Here is a 21,788-nt window from a genome sequence, read left to right on the forward strand (position 1 = left end):
TGGACTTGAAACTGCCGATAAACCAGTTCGATGACGACTTATGACATTTGTCATGTATAAGAGTGACATTCTTGCTATCCTGTTGGTGTTCCACCCACTATCATGGGCAGTATTTGACTATCAAATCTGGTCATTGCTTCAGTGCTGGAGTGCCAACTACATAGCGGCCACCCCGAATTCCATCTAAATTACCCAGTAGTCCCCCAACAGCAGTTACGTGGTATGCGTAAATAGGCTTGGATAGATAGTAATGTCCATATTAGTAGTATCGCAGCGATCGTCTTCCACAAGGAGTGAACATAAGAAAACAGACGGAGAACTAAAAAATTACCAACAACTATGTAACGTTATGTATCATTCAATTAGAAATGGACTTTTTCACACGACAGCAAAAGGAGTGGAAAGCCAAGACTCGTAGGATGATTCCTCTTTAGGATTACCAGTAATCTTGAGCGCTCGAACGAGGACCTTATAGTTACCTTTTGGTATCTGAGTCGAGTTGGCAAACCGAGAAGTAATGGGGACTAAGTTGTAGCCGCCGGATTGATCTGCAAATCACAGGCGGAAGGGAGCACGATGAAAGTGAGCGACAGGTTTTAAGCAGGAGTTTAACAAAGGAAGGAAAGCATGATAAAAGGGAAGGGAAACCATGTCACTCACAAGAAGCGTCCACATTTCGAGGCCTGTAATAAAACGCTGACAATCGACCAACAATCGCAACCTTCCCCGCTGCAGGCAGAACATTGCCAGGGGGCCACCATTCACGCTCAAAGACGCCATCCCTCTTCATGATACTTGGTGCAAACGTCGTATTCGCCGACACAAGATCCACATATAGCGCAGCCGTACCCGCTGCCAGTCGGTAAACAAGCGTAGGAGCATCATTCCCTTGAAGAGCATACGCCTGGCCAGGTGCCTGAACCTTCCCCTTTGAATCCCACAACGCGGGAAGTCGATACCCAAAGTAATAACTCGTAGAGTCGATCACTTTCAGATCGAACGAATTGGCATTTAGCCCAAGATAACTTGAGTGAAGGTCCTCTCCTAAACTCCCTCGAACTTGAATGAAACCAGAATAGACCGGAAATAGAGTGTGGACCCCAGTCTTCGGAGGATCGACAATAACCAAGATCTTGGCCGTTGCGCCAGGGCTAAGGGAAATGCTCGAGGGGATAATGGTTACGTTGGCGTAGTCGGTCGTGAGAGGGATGGGGCCAAGGACCGGTTGAAAGCCATCTCCACGAATAGTGTTGATCGTACCGGCTGGCACATGACTGAGTGTATACGACTGGCGCCGCTTTCCCTCATTTCGGAGATTCAGAATCTTGGTTCCAGAAAAGTGAGCGGTATCGTTTAGAAGGAGTTCCCCAGGAGTTAATGTGGTTCCGTAGCTGAGAGCATTGTAGACATTGATCAGACCTGCTCCTTGCTGAGCGAGAGTCTGAAGAGGTGAACTGCCTGTCTTGTCGGAGGGAATGGCCAATGCAGTAGTTTCAAAAAGCTTTCGAGCTCTGCGAGCTACAGAACGAGTCGTGCCTAATTTCTCGAAGAGGAGCGCAGAGGCACCGGAGACCATAGGGGCAGCCATCCTAAGAATCCAGTAAGGTCTTCCTTCATCTGATATCCGATGACGATACTTACGAAGTGCCGGAGTTGATTGCATAAGAACCCAAAGCCACCGGATAGGTCGAGATGATATCTGAGGTTAACGCTATATAAACATCATCCTATTTGCCCTAAGATCCGATGGCTTACTTCCACCAGGAGCTGCCACAGCTGGCTAGAAACAAGCAGCGAGAAGGGGCCGGTCAATTCTCAAGGCCCAGTTCATTAACGTCAGACAAATCACCTTGAAGAACATATCATTTGTTGGGCCATACGACGTAAAACTGGACACCAATCCTCCATCCAAGCTAGGGGTCGTTGAAGAGATACCGCCTTTATGAAAAACAACTGCATGTCATGTAAACAAATGCTCAGCGAAACACACGATCGAACGAAATCATGCATTACCTTTGATATCGATACCAGCGGCAAATTGCTTGACAAGGAACTCTCCGTCGCTAGGTGAAATGATAGTAGCGATATAAGGCGCAACGGGAGGGGACCAAAGAGTCTCAACGATGCTGAAAACAACACATGAGTATCTACTCTGTCTATACTGCTTAAACAACTTACTTATCATAAATCAACGTGACATTACCGCCCTTCGCCGCAATATTTGCCAACTTCGTGGTAAAGAGGCATTGTCCTCGCCGAACGAGAACAACCTTCCCATTCAGATTGGGAGTACTATCCGGCAACGGTGAGCATCCATCCCCGACCACACTTGTATTAGTCGAAAGAGCATATATAGACAGAGGGGTGTCATAAGGATAATCAGGTTGAGGGAGATTGAGTGGATCAAGTCCCCAGTAAAATATGGGACCATGAGCTGCCCCTACAACGGTGAGGTTCTGAACAAGGATCCTGGTATTTTGAACGGAGGCGACAGAAATGACGTTAAGGCCTGTTGCGGGGTTGGACGCGTCCTAATGAAGAGAATCGAGGTCGTGTGTCGTCAGATGGCGAGAAATACGATAGCAGCTTACCCATGGGCCGTAAGATCCATCGTTACCCGCTGAGATGGAAACAATTTTCCCCATGTCCGCGATTCGCGACGCAACAACAGCGCTGGGAGCTGATGACCACCCAGAGCGACTGCCAAGGGATAAATTAAGAACGTTACATTTGTCCTTATTAGCTCGAAGGAGCGCAGCTATGATGACTAGCTTGTCCAGTCGAGTTATACGCGGGGCGAAAGTAGAGCGTTATATAAATCATAATAATGTAAAAAGATCAGGGTGACTTACTGTCATCTGGCGTTGTTCCTGTGCATCCAAAAATGCGACTAGTAAGTTAAATCAGAGTGGGGAAACATTAGACCATTGGTTCTCCAGTGAGCCCTCAATGGATATTGGCTTACTAGGCTCCCAACGTAGATTCGTACGCAACTCCAGAGAATCCGTAAGGATTCCCAGGATTTGCACCGATGATACCTGCCACATGTGTTCCATGTCCAGCACACTGATCCAGAGGATCTGGATCTGGATGAGGAGTGTTAGACCCATTGAAACTGTCCCCAACGAAATCGTATCCAAAAGCCACTTTGTGACCTGGTCCAAACCCAGAGCCAAGATAGGGATGACTGTAATCCACGCCCGTATCGATGACACAAACCGTGACGCCTTTGCCCAAATAGCCTTGCGCGTGAAGTTTGTCGACACCCTGGAAACGGATGGGATGTCAGATCTACGCATTTGGTTTTCCATAACGATCTGAAAGGCCAGAAATCACGAGTGAAGGTGAACGTACGATCATTTGGAGTGCCGACATCCCATCAGGAGGGCAGTCCGCACCTGAGGTTCCAGCGAGAACCTGCACATTTTGCGGAGACGGGCGTTGCCAAAGCTGGACGGGATACAAAGACTTGATATCGTGGATCGAGGCAAGAGATTGCACATACTAGAAGTCAAATTCCGGGGTCAGCAACCATAAGAATAAATATTCAAGTGTTGAGTCAGCCACGGAAGCGACCTACAAGTGAGCTCTAAAGAAAGGGTGATTAAATGAAGGGAAAGCGACACGCAGGGGCGGACTTACGGTCAGCTGAAGCGAAACGCCTAGGAAGGCAGCATCGTCGAAAACGCTCCGTATGGAGTATTCGATGCCACGCTCTTCAAGGCGCTTGTACAAAACATCATGAGGCTATTATACGAACCGCACGCCCAGTTAGCCGAATGAGTTTCACGTCGTGAATGTCATGACTTGGAAAATCAACATACCGACGTCAAAACGCGTGTACCCAATCCCGCTATACTCTGGAGCGCATCGGGAGTGTACAGTTCAACAATGTAGGCATTCTGCAGAAAATTTGGACTAGGATCTCTCCAGCCGTCAGTCAGGTTCGCAGCACCCGCCGGTAAGAGGAAGGTGAATCCGAGGATGAGCCAGACAAAAGAAGGTCTCAACATTGAAAGCACAGGTGTGGCGTGCAACACTAGTAGGGAACGGAGAGGGTAATGAAAGGAAAGTCTAAGGAAGGAAATGGGAAGGTCTCTTGAAGGAGCGGAGAGGCGGAGGCAGAAAACGGGGTCGCAGATATCCCATTAATATTCCCAGTGTCAGACGTTCCCACAGACCGTTGCCAATTCGGTTCATTGTGGAGCACGTGCATGTTCCTGGCGTTTCAATTGAAATGGCCCATCCGAAGACAGTGGTGGTTGACATTACAGTTTATCGAATCCAGCGCTGAGGTACCAACTTTTGCAATATCGACCCATTTGCAATCGAATTGCCTCAGAGTTGATGTAAATACATGTCTTGGGAGCCATTCCCAACGTTCTACCCTAAGCCTGAATCCCTCAATACCCTCCCTTATAGGCAGGATCCCAGCCTCTACCTCCCTTACCGTTTCGTATAAAGCCCTACATGGAAAATTCCGGCCATGACTGATTGATGCGCCACCCCGTTGGGAAACCGGCTCGGTAACGCTGCTCGGTTGGGATGGTGATGTAAGTTTCTTGTTGCGTCGCAGCCCCTGGCGTAGTCACGTAGCAGTGCGGTTAACTTGTCCGTGCTGTTACGCCGTGGTGTACATGAGCGAGCTTTTCAATACGCTATGTGGCAAGGGTGGCCGGGCTACCGTAATTGGCTCGTCAGTCAGTGGTACGTCGGAGTGGTCAACCCACCCAACCAAAAAACCATAATACATCTGACCGAATCAGGGCGAAATGCTCCTGGAACCCTGAACAGGTTGCATACGAGCGGAATCACAGCATGGCTCCCTGCACAAGTATCAGTAGCTGTGCCCAAATGTGCAGAAATATACATAGCCCACCCGTGTTGATGACCCTGAGATATCCGATTGATTTAAGTGGGGCAGGAAAGCCGTGGCACGGACGTACACAACTGAGGGTAAAGGCGCGGACAGACAATGGGCCTGGGGATCCGAGAGGGGCAAAATGAGCACAGCAAACATCCCGATTGGATGCCAATCACTGCGTTCAGAGCCAAATTATCCCGTGTACTATTCTGCACTGTGATAACTAGAGTGCTTGCGCTTCGCGCTTTGCAGGACTCTGCACTGCCCCCATCAGTGCCCCAACCAGTGTCCTCCATCATTATGTCGTATACACATCGAGCTTTACATTATGTAGAGCGGTCGAAGCGCGAATCGCATCCCATGTGCCGTCACTGCTTTAATGTAAAGTGGCGTCTTCGTAAAAGTGCCTTAGATTGGCTCCACTGCTCTCAGGGAAGCCCGAAATTGTATGTAACAATGTTTATTATGGACGGAAGCATTGCGGGTTAACACATACGAGCTTACACTGTGCTTCATGCCTCCGCCAGCCATCCTTGTACCCACACGTTGGAGTATATGGGGGCGGGCGCGATCGTTTCTATCTTCATTAACCGAGAGCTATCAGTGCAACAAGGGCAACAGTTCCTATGGTACCACTTCGCTGTAACTGCTATGCGATTAGAGCTGCCACCTCCAAGGGGTGAAGTTGAACGGGCAGCAAGCTCAGACCAAAAAATTACATAAACACGAGCTGGCTGTCAAGAGCACATGAAAGAAATAGACTACAAGACAAGAAATAGGGGCAATGATTGCAGAATTGACAAACAAAGAACAGGGATTATCATTCTAGTTCAGTTATTCTACGACAAGCAGATGTTTGCTTACCAGACTTAGCCTCGGGATCGCAAGGATATATATAGAAATTTAACGCTTCCTCTTAGGCATGCCGCTATTGTCAAGACCTATTTTAAACGTTGATTAAAAACTCCGTGTTAGGTTTAAGTTGACGTACCAAGTTTCGGGTCACTTAATATCCACAGAAGTTCACTAATTTTTCCCATCGAAGGTATGTTTGGGGACAGCGGTAAATTCAAGTGCCCGGCGACCTTAGCGGCGAAGGACCCGTCCGCTGGAGACATGGTATAAGTAACAAAGGATTGCGGTAGTAGTCCTACTGTCTCGAAGTCGAAAAGGCACGTCTTCCCATCCTTGTCGACGCCGAAGTTGCTCACGTCCATATCGGACTGAGTGAAAACCAACGACTCATGTTTTATGTTGATAGGGTCTAGCGTGTGGAACCGGATCTGCATGCGAGCCTAGCCCAAGTCATGGTTGGCTGGTGGCGAGCGCTTAAAAAACTATGACAAATCGGCGCGCCTTGTTCATGTATCTTTCTAAAGCTTCTATACTCGAGAAATCTAGGGGCGCCCTGCGGTCCTTGAATAGCACATGGCGGGCGCGGCCACCTCCCAAACCGCCAATCGCGGCCTCTGCGGGAGCTGGAAGGCTATAAAGCCACTGGAGAGCCCGTGAAACCCTTGGAGAGAGGTCCTGGTCTGAAATGGGTGTAAGCTCGAGACGTTCCATGACCAAGTACGCCATCCGATAGTCTGGGGTGAGGTATTCGGTGAAGAAGTGATAAACCTCGGGAATGTGTGGTGCATCCGGGTTCATGGCTGCGAGCTGAGAGATGTACTTCTGCGTCATGTATTGGGGGTATATTGAATTGTAGCTCCCAAATTTAACGAAGAAGTCTTCAGTGACTACACAGCGTCTGTAGTTCTTCTCCCACTTATGTTGACGCTCGTGTTCCCGACAGGCACTGACTATAGCAGCCTCTTGCTCAGGGGATACTATGATAGACGACATTGCGTGGTGTCTTGGGCGAAGATGTTTGAGAAAGGTAGAGGAAGAGATAACCTTGCGAGGCTTACATAAGCAGCCCGCCCACCTGAAACTGACACCGGCCCTTTTCGAGGCGGTGTCACGTGGCACACAGCGCCGGCCCGTTCCCTGGGATCCTACCTCCCTACACAAACCCCAAATACATGTCTATGTATCGCGAAAGCTATTTGGGTTCCACCAAAAAAAGAATAACATTCTCCCTTATAAGCGAGAATTTACTGGAAATATCTGGGGATTTCCCACGACAATCCAGAACACTCCGGATGATTCCGGTGACTCAGATTCTTATTATGTAAATTCCAGTTTACATAATATCCTGGGTCGGAACCGATTACATAAATGCTGTTCTACCAAGTGCACGACTATATTCATGTGACAAGGCCAGGGAGCCTTCGGGTGTGTACTCTCCTATGTTGTACGACTATGTAAGTCTCGTGATTGTCTTCGTGTTGGCACGTTCATGCAGAGACTTCATGGTTATCTCAAATCTTTTTCTATTTCAGGTTGTGAGTCAGATGGTGAAGCAGGGAATTCGAACGCAAATTCACATTTTGAGCAAAGAGAGAATGGTGTTGTGGGGCATGCAGTATAAGACGAAATGTTGGACTAGCGAGTTTATCGCTCAGTCCCGTTGTACGTGAACTAGAATAGATTAGAAAGTAATCACCTAGCGAGTTTATCGTGTTGGAGGAAGGGATCAAGTGATCTCCCAAACCATCAGGAAGGGTACCCCCCTGGCATAACGGGCGAGTAGTGTATGGATGCACGCTAGAAGTCCTGGGTTCGATACCAGGCTTGTCCATTTTATGTCATTTGTCCAGTCACGCTGGTTTACGTCATAAGAATTTGGAGCTCCGGATAAGTCCAGTAGTCGCACCGGATACAAATTTCCTCATATCGCTGGTGGACTAATGTTTAATACATGATTTATCAAAGACAAACATGATATAACCAACATACCTCAGTCCCGTTGTACGTGAACTGAGGAAAGGTTGGGTTGTCCAAAAATTGGGGTTTTATAGTCAGGCACTATGAATGTGCACTGACTTTGGCATGGATGTCACCAAGAAAGGTAATAGGTGTAAATCTAAACGCCACACGACTCAACATCACCAAACGTGAGTTGGTCATAGCAAACACCATAATACCAAGAATTCTAACACGCCCACTCGCTAGATCTACTCATGTAATCCCATCGCAGTACAGAACTTCAAATGTTTTTCATGCACCAGAGCCTTTGTAAGGACGTCAGCTACTTGGTTGTTTGTTGAAATGTAATCGAGTGTGATGTCGTTGTGTTCAACGTGTTCATGAATAAAATGATGTCGAACGCCAATGTGTTTCGTACGAGCGTGGAAGGTGGGATTTGACGCCAGCGTGATAGCGCCCTGATTATCGACGAGTAAGGAAGTGGAATGGGCGAGAGGGAAGTGTATGTCACGAAGGAACTGTTGGATCCAAAGTGCTTCTTTAGTAGCATGAGTCATTGCCATGTACTCGCCTTCTGTACTCAAGAGTGCAATAGATGTCTGCTTCTTCGAGCTCCAGCTAATAGCTGCGCCAGCCATTATAAAAACGAAACCAGACACGGAACGAAAGTCTCTTGGGTCTCCATGTCAGGATACCGAGTTGCTCGGAGCTAAGGTCAAGAGATCCAGTGGAAGTGGAGGTAAGACTAGGAAGGTCTGGGTCGGTCTCAATAGGAGAACCGCAAGGTGTGCTAGGCGACACAGGCTCCAGCTGAGCAGCGAGGGGAAATGAGTTGTATTCCAGCCACTATGTTACTATGTACAACATACCTGAGCAGCGAGGGGAAATGAGAGAAGAAAGCTGGTCTTCCTGCTCGCTACTCAGGGTGTAATATACTGTAGCCCACACACACAGCTAATCTACGAGGCACTGTACATACCAACAATCAATGATCCAGGTTTGTCTGGCTGTGTTGGATCATGGATCATGGAACATGGATCTTGGAGTGGGATCAGATCATAAGGCTGTACAGGGATCATGGATCATGGAATCTGGGTGATCATAGATCATGGAATCAGATCATGATGGTAAGTAGGCTGGAAGTGGCCGGAAGTGGGTGTACTCTGACACTCCAGCCCAATCCGAATCGGAGTATCCAGTGTGATCGTCGAATTTTGACTTTCCGTCATAGACCAATTTGTAGTCTTTGGTGGCGTTGAGATAGCGAAGAAGTCGATTGATGGCGATTGTTACGGATACGGAGTCTCCAACGACCATATCCATCGCATGGTCAAAGACTTCCCCTCTCCATCGCTCCTCCCCTCTTTCTCCTTTCCGTCCTCTATCCCACTACCCTATCCTCCTTACCCGTTCTACCCCTTTCCCCCCCCTCGTGCAAAGCTTTCCCCATTGGGGTTTTGGTGCTGGCCGAGGTTGTTTGTGTTTTGCGGGATTTCCCGCGACCTTACCATTTGTAGATAGTCACACGTCTTGTACGGAAACCGCCGAAGGCGGTTCCCGCTAACTAACAACTGCTCTACAACTGTCTTGTGTACCGTCTTCTGTAACAACCCTCCCTGTGACTCGACTGAGCCCATGTGACTGTACAACTCTCAATATGTCTTATAAGTCTGGTTATATCAAGTCCTCTAACGGCCCTCGCCGCGAGAACTCGAGGTCGAGAGTCGAAGACTCTCGACATGTGTATCGTCTTACTGAATCTGTACCCTATGGGTCTTCATCACTCCGCTCTCCCCCAGTACTCAGCATACGATGTCACCTCACGATCTTGGAGATCGTGAGTACTTTGAGGCCCATCTTCCCGTGATGCCAGCACGTTCGCTACGCGAACGCCAAGTCGCCGCCCATCCACCGTCTGTTCCCTCCTTCGCCAGTCATCATGTTTCCCCGCCAACGGTACGTTCCCTTTGGGAATGCCAAGTCACCGAAGGCCCTACTAGTCAGTCCTCATTGCATGCTTATGACATCAACCCGCTACCGGTACGTTCGCACTGCGAACGCCAAGTACCTGATGGCAACTATATGAAGTTCTCACCCATCTCACAAGTCGCGACCTCGCACACGGTACGCTCCATTGAGGAGCGCCAAGTACCCGTGGCTGACCCGTCCGTCCTGGCATCTCCAACTACCTACCATCAATCCCTTAATAGCTCACTACATCACCAATCGCGATCGATGGGAACTCGATCGTCCACCCCCAGGCAAGACTGGGATCATTCATCGATTACATATCCTGTTATGGTACAGACCAAAGATGACCTCACTCATCCCTCTATAAGAACGGATCGAGGAATGGGGAATTTCCCCCATCCCCGTAACAGCGATCCAATGTTCTTCCCCTGGATTCAATGAGTACTGACTCAGTGTGGTGACGGCGTAGCCAATGTCCGGTCGGGTACCGAGCATCGCGTACATAATGGAGCCTATTCGTGATTGGTACTTGCAGGTGTTGATTTCAGGATCGGGTTGATTGTGGCAAAGGAGTTTAAGGTTAGGGGTCATGGGAGTTGAAATACTGCGAGAATTAGTAAAGCCAAATCTTTTGACAACGTCAGACACGTATCGTGATTGGGAAACGGTAATTAAGCGCCGTGCGCGATCGCGAGTAATCTCCAGTCCAAGAAACCAATGAATTTCGCCCAAGTCTTTCATTTTGAACGCAGAATGCAGCTGCCTCTTCTTCTTTCGACGTAAGTTGAGATCATTTGAAGTGATGAGGAGGTCGTCGACATATAAAGCGACGATGCAGAATTTGGCGTGGGAGGAATAAATGAATACTGTGTGGTCTGATTCACAGCACGTGAAGTAGAGTTTGTTGAGTTCGGCTTTCGCCTTCTTGTACCAGGCGCATGACACCTGTTTGAGTCTGTAGAGGCTCTTCTGCAACTTCCACACAATATCGGGCCGCCCATAATCATCGCATCCAGGAGGGGGATCCATGTAGATTTTGTGCTCTAGATCGCCGTTGAGGAAGGCGGTTTTTACATCCATTTGATGAAGTTCGAGATCGAGATGGGCGGATAGGGCTAGGAGTATTCGAATGGAGGTCCATTTGACCACAGGTGCGAAGGTCTCATCGTAATCGATCGCGTGGACCTGACTAAAACCTTTCGCAACCACGCACGCTTTATAGCGCTCCACTTCTCCGTTCACATTTCTCTTTATCGCAAATACCCATCTCAAACCAACCACATTCTGAGCATTGACGTCTCGCTTTCGCACTGAGACGTAAGTTCCTGTCTCCCTTAATGCTGATAATTCTTCCACACAAGCCTCGAGCCATGAACCCGCGTCATGATGGTCCATCGCCTGTTTGTAAGTCCGTGGTATTTCCACATTCTGTTAGACACTGGTCCGGGGTCGGCACCGAAGGTCGCCTATGCGGGCCGCTATAGGCCACGATGGCCGTGATGCTGTGAACAAGGCCCGGGGGTAGGGCATTTGGCCTCAGCAACTCTAAAGGGAGTGCTGTGCCCCCTAGCTGTCTCTTGGCCCTCATTTCGGACTCACTGGGGTTGCCTTGTTGGGGTCAGGACTTAGGGGTCGTGGTCACATTGATATTAGAGCTAAGGTACAATAAAGTATCATACAGGATATATATAGGAGGAAGAAATGAATGGAAGCGGACCCGGGCCGGAGGCCGAAGGGTCCGGAAGCAAACAAGAATAAGGAGCGGGGTTGGCCGCATAGCGGCCGGCAATGACCGAGGGTCAAAACAAACAATAACAGATAAATAAAGGAAAGAGCGTAGGGCCACGATAGCGGCAATGGTATCGTAGCAGCGCCGGACTCGGAGTTGGGCCGGAGTCGGGCGCGGGAATGGTAGCGGCCCTGTAGGGGCTGAGTGGGCGGGGTAGAGGAGTCGCGCTGGGCACGGTGCCAGAGGCGGACTCAGGGCGGGAAGGTCGGTGTGGCTGTGGGGGAGTCGGCCAGGTGCAGGGGAGCCTAGGGGCAAGCAGGGGAGTGAGCAGGGAGTCCTCAGGGAAGATAGGGCTGAGGTCGGGGCTCGCGCTCACGCTCGCATAGCGGGAATGGGCTCGGGTGGCATCGGGACGGGTGGGGAGCGGGCCGGAATGCATGGCCGTGACACATTCGCATTTAACGCCCAACTAACGCCCACTGTTTCAGGGGCTCTCGTCGAACAATTGTAAGAAGAAACGGAGTATCGAGCGTCGTCGTCAGGGATGGGGGCACAATGGATACGTCCTGAGCATCGTGGTTCAGGGGGTCTGGATTCAGGTTTAACAGGTATGTCTCCTCCATCTACCTTCTCCTCGTCATCGCTCTCACTTCCCTTTTCCTCTCGATCTTCGTGATCACCATCACCATCACCGTCACCATCTTCATCTCCCATTTCCCTAACCTCTCCTTCATCACTCTTCGCGGGGACAATGACGTGCGTCGGGGAATCTTGTGATTCAACCTCGATCGTCACCCACTCCGATTCTCCATCTCTTCCTTCAAAAAAATGAACGTCCCTGGACTTGTGGAGTTTACGAGTCTTGGGATCGAAGACAACAAAGGCCTTCTTGCCTTGCACCATGCCAAGATGAATACCAAGAATCGAACAATTATCGAGTTTTCGACGAAGATTGCGGTGGATGTGGAGGGTGGCTTTACAGCCAAAGGTACGTATCATGGTGACACTTGGCTTATTGCCAGTGTACCGTTCGTAGGGGGAGAGATTGTGAGGAAGTGTGGAGTGGGGGGATACGTTTTTGATTAGTGCCGCATGTCGCAGCGCATATGGCCAAGCAGTGCGGTCGACTTTCAACTCGAGCATAGCGATAGTCATGGTGACTAGAGTCCGGTTGACTCTCTCAGCTACGCCGTTCTCCTGCGGTGTTCACGGATTTGTACGCTCATGAACGATTCTGATTCCTTTTAGGTACGATGAGAACTCATCCGAGAAATATTCGCCACCACCATCAGTGCAGAGGATCTTGAGTTTAGACCCCGTCTGGCGTTCCGCTTCAGCAAGATACTCTTTGAATCTGTCAAGCGCATCAGACTTCTTCTTCATCGGGTAAACGGTAAGATAGCAGCTGAAGTCGTCAACGAAGGTGATGAAATACTTAAAACCTTCTTGCGTTACAGTTTTGGTCTCGCATACGTCGGAGAAAACTCTGCCAAGGACTTGATCAGTGCGAGTATGAGTTTCGGAGGGGATAGGATTATGATGGTGTGAGGACGCCTCACATTCTGCGCAATATTTTGGTTCGTCCTGCGTTTCACTCCCAATCAGATCCATGCCCTTTACCATCCTGCTTCTGATCATTTTGAGGATAGATTCCTTCGAGATATGACCAAGGCATTTGTGCCACACATCCAATGATGTGCTGGTGGTAATCGATCGTGCGATATTGGAGGAGTAGGAGTTGGCGGCGTGGGAGGAGGTGATATAAGCCTTCTCCAAGGCTATGACCGTAACAGGTAATCGGTACAAACCGTTCTCGGCATTGGCAACAGCAATGAGCTGGTCCACTGAGTCAAAGATCTCACACTTTCCGCTTAGGAACGTTGCATATGCACCGGATGAATTGAGTTGGATGATGGATAAAAGGTTATGGGCGATTTTCGGGCAATAGAGGACGTTGCGAATGATGGTGTTTCCAGGTGAGTTTCCAGTAAGAAAAGTCACTTTCACCTGTCCAATGCCTGGCACTAAAATTACCTTTTTGTTACCTAGGACGATTTTTCGAGGAGGATCAAGGGGACGATAGGAGATGAACCACTCGCGATTACCACATAAGTGCGCGGTGGCTCCAGAATTGACTATCCACTCGGAGCATCGAGGTTCATTACCAGTGGGTGTTGCACTTAGTAAGTCTGAAGCTCCGGTGACTAAGACTTTGTCTTTTTCATCAGGAGAGGTTGCGACTTTGGCCGACTCCTTCGGCATCGTCGACTTTGACTTGCCCTTCCCCCTTCCGCATCTCGATCTCTTCCCTTCTGACCCTCCACCTTCCGACCAACATTGTTCTATCGTATGACCTAGTGCTCCACACTTAGGATTCGAGCAACGAACCACTGGTTTGGCAGTATTCGTTGTCGAGCCACTCGACTTTTTCTTCTCGCAATGGCCAGACTTTCCACCGTTGGTGAACATGGCGGCGATCTCAGGGTCATTATTCCTGAGTTTCTCTTCTTGGAGTATGTGTCAGATTAGGCTTGTGGAGGTTACGGTGTTGACGTCGTCGACGTGGACAATGACATAGGTCTTTATGGCGTGATACGTAGTGGGGAGTGCTTTTGCAAGAGCTATGACGAAGTCACCTTCATCAACCTTCCGGCCCATTTCGGATAGTTGGGCTCGGAGTTGTCGCATTTCATTGATCTGTGGCTCCAGTGGCTTAGAGTCGTCCATGTGGAAAGTATACAGATCACCATGGATAATCATGGCATCATGTGCACCACGACCATTGTAGCGATTAGAAAGGAGTTTCCATGCTTCACGAGCATGGGGAGCTTCATCAATTAGCATGATAGGTTCGTCACCTATATAGCACTTGATATACGTTAACGCCTTCATATCCTTCTTCAACCAGTCCATGAGGTCTTGGCCTGTTTGCGTTGGCATGGCAACGCCGCCTGTTGACGTGTCTTGCACGACCTCCCAAACCTCTCCTATCTGAAGTATCGACTTCATCCTAGACGCCCACATACGGTAATTCTTGCCCTCATTGTCTAAGACTTTAATGGGGAACCGGGAGCTGTCTGGGGAGATGGTTGTTGTTGAGGAACTGGCAGCTGCACTAGCGGTTGCAGTGGTGTTGGACATTGGGAAGGAAGGGGATATGGAGTTCACAAGGTAGGACGAAGTTCAGAGTGAATGGGGCTCGTAACCTATAAGACGAAATGTTGGACTAGCGAGTTTATCGCTCAGTCCCGTTGTACGTGAACTAGAATAGATTAGAAAGTAATCACCTAGCGAGTTTATCACTGGTGGACTAATGTTTAATACATGATTTATCGAAGACAAACATGATATAACCAACATACCTCAGTCCCGTTGTATGTGAACTGAGGAAAGGTTGGGTTGTCCAAAAATTGGGGTTTTATAGTCAGGCGCTATGAATGCGCACTGACTTTGGCACGGATGTCACCAAGAAAGGTAATAGGTGTAAATCTAAATGCCACACAACTCAACATCACCAAACGTGAGTTGGTCATAGTGAACACCATAATACCAAGAATTCTAACATGCAGGAGGACCAAAGGATCTAGTTACTGTGAAGAATTGATCATTGATCGTGGAACGACTCCAGTGATATCAAAGTTCATATTCACAGGAGTGTCAGCGGGGTATTCGGTGATCAGATAGCATGGATGGCGTCGCGATGTTGTAATTCATGACGTGAGCCATCAGATTGCATTGTAATAAATGCAGGTCAGTGCGTTGGTGTCAGGGACAGCTCCGAAAGCGGCGAGGTCCCTGCGTGCGGGACTTGGTGGGACGAATAGCGGCTGTGCGTAGCGGCGATCCCGTCGCGGGGTGAGCATCCCCAACCACTTAGTCTGAAGTGGGAATATGAGTTATCATTAAAAGGGGAGACTACACTACTTGCCTGAAGTGGGAATATGAGAAGAAGGCTACTTCTTCGGTTCCCACTCCAGCCGTTATTATATACATGCGGGATCGGTCACGTGGGGGGCACCACATCACCCCTGCACACAGCCACGGCTCTCCGGGTGTCTCCGTGGGAGATCCCGAGAGGGCTCGCTGTGGGTGTGGGGCGAGTGCGGCGGCGGTGGCGGCGATGTAGGGATGGTAAGATACAGGAGGGGAAATAGGCGTGCACGCCGGTGATACATTGAGCAGCGGGAAAGGTGGTCCATGTGAGAGAGAGAGAAAGAAAGAAAGGAAGAAAGGAGGAGAGGAGAAAGGAAGAGGGAGAAGTGGTGCGGAGCGGGGGTCGGGCGGGCATGCCCTGACATCACCCCCTCCTTAAGCCGCTTCGCCTCAAGTGGCTGGGCGGTCTTCTCTTTCTCTCCCTGGGGCATGGGGGTGCGTCTGATGGAAGTCTTCCACTAGGTCGGAGGCGTGGGTTAGGTGGTCGCGTGCGAGCCACTGGTTCTCCGAGTTTGGCCAGCCGGTATACTTTACCAAGTACCAGAGTTTCCGGTGTCGCCATCTGGAGTCCAGAATTTTTTCGACCTCGTACTCTTCTTCCCCATCTATGAGGTCCGGGCCTGGGCGTGGGTTGGCGGGCGTTCCGCAATTTCATCAGGGCGGTGCGGTCTGACGTTCGTCACAGACACGACTGGGTGGATCCCCTTCTGCCGTGCAGTGAGTCGGAGTTTGACAGCGGCGGGGGAGACGACTTTGGTGATCTCGAAGGGGCCAATCCACTTGTGGTCTAGCTTCTTGGTCGGACGGTCAGTCGTGTAGTTCTGGGTGCTAAGCCAGACCTGGTCGCCTTCTCGGTACGTAGGTGCTGCCCTGCGATTGCGGTCATAGTAGCGGGCCATCTCGTCCGCCGCATGCTCCAGCGCCGCCTTCGCCTCCTCTTGCATTTTCATCATTCTTGAGGAGAACGCATCTGCGGCTTCCACCTCAGACGTGCATGTGGGCTCTGTCCCCATCCTGGGGTGTTGCCCGGTGTCGAGCTCGAAGGGGGTTCGTTAGCAGAGTGGACGCGGTTGTTGTAGGCGAACTCCGCTAGCGGGAGCCAGTCTGCCCAGTCGTCTTGGTGGTGGTTGACGAACACTCGAAGGTAGGCTTCTATCTCTTGGTTTACCCGCTCGGTTTGTCCGTCTGTCTGTGGGTGGTAGGGTGTCGAGGGGGTGAGCTTGACTCCGAGGAGGTCTGCGAGTTCCTTCGAGAAGCGGGAGACGAAGGCGCTTCCTCTATCGCTGAGGATCTCTTCGGGTAGGCCGTGGTGTCTCCAGACGTGTTCGAGGAAAAGCCGCGCGATTCCCGCTGAATCCACCGTCGTCACTGTAGGGACCGCATGGATGCGCTTGGATAGGCGGTCCACTATGACGAGAATGGCGTTGTATCCCTTTGACTCAGGAAGCTCCCCTACCATGTCGACAGAGATCACTTGCCAGCGGCGTGCGGGGATTTTGTTTGGGATGAGCTTTCTGACCTTACAGGAGGGGAAGGACTTGATGCGGTTGCAGGTGTCACACCCGCGCATGTACCGTCCTACATACTCTGCCATCCGGGGCCACCAGTAGTCCGGGAGACGAGTTCCAGGGTCTTCCATCGCCCTGGGTGCCCCGTTGCCTGCACATCGTGGTGTAGCTGCACCAGGTCATGGCAGAGCTGCGGGTCCTTGGGGACGTATATTCTTCCCCTGTATAGGACTAGCTCCCCCTGTTTCTCCCATTCATCTGACCTAACTGTCCCCTCTCCGAGTTCTCGCATCGCCTTCACCACGCTCTCATCCAGGTCCCTTGCTCTGCGGATCCTCTCGAGGATGGTCATCTCTTCTCCTTCTACAGAGATCGCCTCCATCGCGTGGGTTTCGAACCAAGTTGGTTGGAGGAGTGTCAGCCCCTCGTTGTCGTCCTTACCTCTCGGGTGGTCGGCGCGGCGTGAGAGTGCATCCGGTTTCCCCATGAGCTTCCCTGGGCAGTGGATGAGGGTAAAGTGGAACTGGGAGAGGAAGAGCGACCACCGTGCTTGGCACCGGTTCAGGCGCTGCGCAGTGCGGAAGTACCCTAGATTGCGGTGGTCAGTGTAGACATCAACCTTCTCTTCTGCTCCTTGCAGGAAATGTCGCCATTCCTCGAGGGCGCGCACTATTGCAAGCATCTCCTTGTCATACACTTCATAGTTGCGTTCCACGTCTGTGAAGCTCTTTGACATAAAGGCTACTGGGTGGAATTCTCCATCTGTCTGGAGCTGAGAGAGGACGGTGCCGGTTGCGAAGTTGGAAGCATCACACTTGAGCTTGAAGTGGCCCGTGTCAGCGGGGAAGGCGAGGACGGGGGCGGAGGTGATGGCGTCTTTGAGGGTGCGGAACGCGCGGTCCTCGTCTGGTCCCCAGGCCCAAGTCTTCATCTTGCGGTTTAATGCATGGAGGGGGCGGGCTATCTCCGAGAAATCCTTGATGAACCGGCGGTAGAAGTTGACGAACCCCAGGAAGGACTGCACCTCTTTGACCTTAGTTGGTCGAGGACTCCGTGGATCTTCACGGGATCCATCGCGACGCTGCCCTCGGCGATGATGAGGCCGAGGTATTCGATTCGGGTCCGCTCGAACTTGCACTTCTCCGGCTTCAAGAAGAGCTTTCTTCTTTGCAGCGTTTCCAAAACCTCGCAGACAACCTTCCAGTGTTCTTCCAGGGTAGCGGTGAAGATCAGGATGTCGTCCATGTAACAGATGACAACCTCCCGGTCGATGAAGTCTCGGAGTATGTCGTTCATCATGGTCTGGAATGTTGCTGGGGAGTTGCATAGGCCAAAGAACATGACGGTAGGCTCAAACAGCCCCCAGTTGGTCGAGAATGCCGCTTTCCATTCATTGCCGTCTTTGATGTGGACGTTATTGAACCCCCAGCGGAGGTCTAGCGCCGAGAAGTACTTGGCATTTCGGAGGCGCGCAAGGACATCCGAGATGAGGGGGAGGGGGTATGAGTTCTTCACCATGATCTCATTGAGCTTGCGGTAGTCTTGGACCAGGCGTAACGACCCATCCTTCTTCTTGACGAAGAAGACTGGCGCCCCCATCGGGGATTTGGATGGCCGTATGCGTCCGTTCCGCAGGTTTTCACGGAGGAACTTGTCTAGTTCCTTCTGTTCTGGCCTTGACAGGGGGAAGGTCCTCCCTCTCGGGAGTTTGGCCTCTGGTGCCAGGTCTATCGCATGGTCCCAAGGCTTCCGCAGAGGTAGCTGGTCGAAGGCTTCCTTCGAGAATACATCTTGGAAGTCTTGGTACTGCTCTGGCACCAGTGCCTCGAACTGTGCGGGTTCTGCCTCCGGCTTGTGGGCCTCCTGGGCCATCCGCTGCGACGGGGTTGTGGTCGCTCTTAGCTTGTGTCCCCACCCCAGGGGGATGATAGCAGCATAGATTCCATCCCCAGGCTCTATCGCGGGGTTTGAGTCGACTCACGCTCATATCGACCAGCAGGATGTTGGGCAGCGGGACATGGTGACTTTCTGTCGTGTCCAGTCCACTTCCGGGTTGTGGTGTAGCAGCCACGAGTGTCCTATAATGAGGGACTGCCTCCCAAGGTTCGCAACGGCGAAGCGGGCCCGCTCCATGTGTCGCCCGAACGTCAAGAGGGCCTCTAGCTCCTCGGTTATGGCTCCGTTCTCATTCAGGGTTCCGTCGACGTTGCGGACAGGGATGGGCTGAGGGAGTGGGGTCATCTCAAGCCCGTGTTTTCGGATGGACTCAGGGGCTCACGAAGTTCCCTGTAGCTCCGGAATCTATGTCAGGGCTCGGTCCTCGATCAGGGACAGCCTGACCTCAGGCCTAGGTGTGTGCAGTGTCCCGGGTGGTTGGGCGCTAGACCCTGTCCTTAGCTCCTCAAACTCACTGAAGGGACTAAGCGGGGATTGAGTTGTCATGTATTACAGAGGGTAACTACAACTTGCCTAAGCGGGGATTGAGTTGAGAAGAAGGGTAAGTTTCCCTATTCCCCGCTTGGCTACTATAAAAAGGAAGTGTACTGTACAGTTCATAACGTGACTCCGGGTAGAAGCCGAGCATGTTCCCGCGACTCGGAAAAGGTGTCACATGGGTTAAGGCGAGTTGCTCGCCTTAACCCACGTGATTTTTCCCGCGGGCTCACATGCGGGCTGAAGTTGTGAGAGGTATGTAGGGATGGGGAGGTCTGGGAAGGTGGTTCTGGGGTGTGGTTGGGTGCCCTGACAGCGGGGTCAGGGGCCGATCCCTGACAATCTAGGAGCGCCGACACAGAGATGCTGGCGAGGGACGTTAAGGCGGTCAGCTTCATGGCAAGGTTGAGGGATCTGGGGGGTGCTTGGACAACACATAGATGGCAGGTGGCAGGACCGCTACCTTCGACGCCGTTTCTGGGGTTTCTCTCCCCTTGCTGGTTGAGGACGCGTTTTTCCTCTTCTTCTTGGCGATGACTCGGTGGAATTTAGATGTCGGCGCTGGGCTAGGCGCCTCACGATATCTACACGAGCTAGTACTATCGCCTACAGGCAGCCGGGGTGCGTCCCTCACCGGTCGCCGTCCTGAAAATCCTCTTGGGCCTCCCCCTCCTGTCTTTCTCCCTCTGTCTCTGGTTCGTCCACCAGCTGTCTCCTCAGCCCCTCCATGAGTGCTCTGAGGTCTTCAGGGTGCATCCGTCGAGCTCAGCGGGTTTTCAGTTGCGGGCAATCCCGCGCGATGTGCCCTGGTGCGTCGCAGTTGTAACACAGCCTGTTTCGCCTCTGGTCGATCCTCGAGCGGTTGAGGTCCATGGGTTGTGGCCCTGTTCCTGCCGCAGGGCGGGGCGCAGGGGGCTGGGGTGCGGCGGTGGCAGGTGGGGGGCGTGGCTGCGGGAGAGTGGTGGGGAGTGGGGGTCTCGGGGGTAGGAGTGGGGGCCTGGCGGGGGCTAAGCGGGGTTGCGTCGCCTGGAAACGCCGCCACTGGTTGTCGAGGAGGGTGGCCTCGCGTTTCCACTCAGCCCAGGTTGTTGGCATGGGGCGGAGGCGGGAGTTGATCGCCTGTTCAAAGCGATCTACTAGCCCCACATCCCCTAGCCATGAGGTGGGTCCGAGGATCTCAAACTCCTGGATGATCTTATCCATGGAGTCGCTGCCCTGCTGCAGAGTGGCCAGCTTCTGTCTGGCTGTGGCCTCGTGGTTCGGGTCCTGGAACATGGCGTCGAGTTCCGTGTTGAACTCGTCCATGGTGAGCCGGGGGGAGCCCGTCGTCAGTAGCACGATGGTGCGCTGCATCGCCCACGCCCCTGCAGTCCCTCCCTTCATGTAGGACAGGATGAAAAGGATCTGGGAGAGGGCGTTGGGGAATTCCGCCGCTCAGACATGGAAATATATGCCGCATTCGGCCTTGAAGCGGTCAAGGTCTTCAGCTGCTCCAGAGAAGGCGGTGGGGGGGGTGACTTTAGGCGGTTTGGGTCTGGGGGCGGGTGTCGGTGTCGGTGCAGGAGGCGGCACCGGTGCAGGCGCAGCTGGGGGCTGGTTTTGAGCTTGGCTTTCTACGATGGCCTGGAGCTCTTGGAATCAGGACAGCAGTTCATCGTACTGCTCTTCGGTCACCATAGTGGGGGAGGTGGGGGAGATGAGGTTGAAGCCTTCTTCTGCTGTCAGGGACAGCTCCGAAAGCGGCGAGGTCCCTGCATGTGGGACTCGGTGGGACGAATAGCGGCTGTGCGTAGCGGCGATCCCGTCGCAGGGTGAGCATCCCCGACCACTTAGTCTGAAGTGGGAATATGAGTTATCATTAAAAGGGGAGACTACACTACTTGCCTGAAGTGGGAATATGAGAAGAAGGCTACTTCTTCGGTTCCCACTCCAGCCGTTATTATATACATGCGGGATCGGTCACGTGGGGGGCGCCACGTCACCCCTGCACACAGCCACGGCTCTCCGGGTGTCTCCATGGGAGATCCCGAGAGGGCTCGCTGTGGGTGCGGGGCGAGTGCGGCGGCGGTGGCGGCGATGTAGGGATGGTAAGATACAGGAGGGGAAATAGGCGTGCACGCCGGTGATACATTGAGCAGCGGGAAAGGTGGTCCATGTGAGAGAGAGAGAAAGAAAGAAAGGAAGAAAGGAGGAGAGGAGAAAGGAAGAGGGAGAAGCGGTGCGGAGCGGGGGAGCGGAGTGGGGGTCGGGCAGGGCATGCCCTGACAGTTGGATCGAATGATACAGTTAGTATGTTTGCGTCATCTGAACTTGAGTCAAGGATGAAGTGCGAACCTCGATGATAAAAGAAATTCCATGTACCAGCAGTCTGGTGGCTGTCTGAGTCATTGTTGAGGGGCGAGATTTGCTTCTGACGCGAGGTCACGTCAAGCAGCCAAAGTGCGCTCTAAAGCCACGGAATGATTGACAGACGAAGACCGGGGGTCTGGCACTTGCATAAGTGGTCGCTTGCAGTGCGGCTAGCCAATGAGAGAGC

The 21,788-nt window shown here is 51.9% G+C and overlaps 2 protein-coding genes across 2 annotated transcripts; both read right to left on the reverse strand.

Annotated features, from left to right (window-relative positions):
* Positions 1-32: 32 nt before the first annotated feature.
* On the reverse strand, positions 33-4,186 carry EI90DRAFT_3043039 (subtilisin-like protease). Its single transcript, XM_039059226.1, has 14 exons — positions 3,825-4,186; positions 3,643-3,747; positions 3,581-3,589; positions 3,355-3,504; positions 2,966-3,267; positions 2,853-2,890; positions 2,592-2,767; positions 2,179-2,531; positions 2,014-2,126; positions 1,850-1,953; positions 1,756-1,780; positions 1,642-1,699; positions 661-1,589; positions 33-548 (listed from the first exon to the last, which is right to left on the reverse strand). The coding sequence occupies exons 1-14, from the start codon at positions 4,011-4,013 to the stop codon at positions 379-381; spliced, it is 2,721 nt and encodes a 906-aa protein (XP_038919927.1). The 5' UTR covers positions 4,014-4,186; the 3' UTR covers positions 33-378.
* A 1,581-nt stretch (positions 4,187-5,767) lies between these two features.
* EI90DRAFT_3013671 (uncharacterized protein) lies at positions 5,768-6,712 on the reverse strand (the record flags this gene model as incomplete). Its single annotated transcript, XM_039056683.1, has 3 exons — positions 5,768-5,805; positions 5,856-6,159; positions 6,203-6,712. The coding sequence occupies 3 exons, from the start codon at positions 6,710-6,712 to the stop codon at positions 5,768-5,770; spliced, it is 852 nt and encodes a 283-aa protein (XP_038919928.1).
* Positions 6,713-21,788: the final 15,076 nt, after the last annotated feature.

Source organism: Cantharellus anzutake (genome assembly GCF_015039405.1).
Source record: "Cantharellus anzutake strain C23 chromosome Unknown EI90scaffold_9, whole genome shotgun sequence".
Taxonomy (NCBI): domain Eukaryota; kingdom Fungi; phylum Basidiomycota; class Agaricomycetes; order Cantharellales; family Hydnaceae; genus Cantharellus; species Cantharellus anzutake.

Coding starts and splice junctions, on each gene's coding strand:
- EI90DRAFT_3043039 (XM_039059226.1), bottom strand. CDS start 4,013: ATGTTGAGACCTTCTTTTGTCTGGCTCATCCTCGGATTCACCTTCCTC. Junction 2,768..2,852: donor AGGAACAACGCCAGATGACA/GTAAGTCACCCT, acceptor TGGACAAGCTAG/TCATCATAGCTGCGCTCCTT. Junction 549..660: donor TCGAAATGTGGACGCTTCTT/GTGAGTGACATG, acceptor TGTGATTTGCAG/ATCAATCCGGCGGCTACAAC.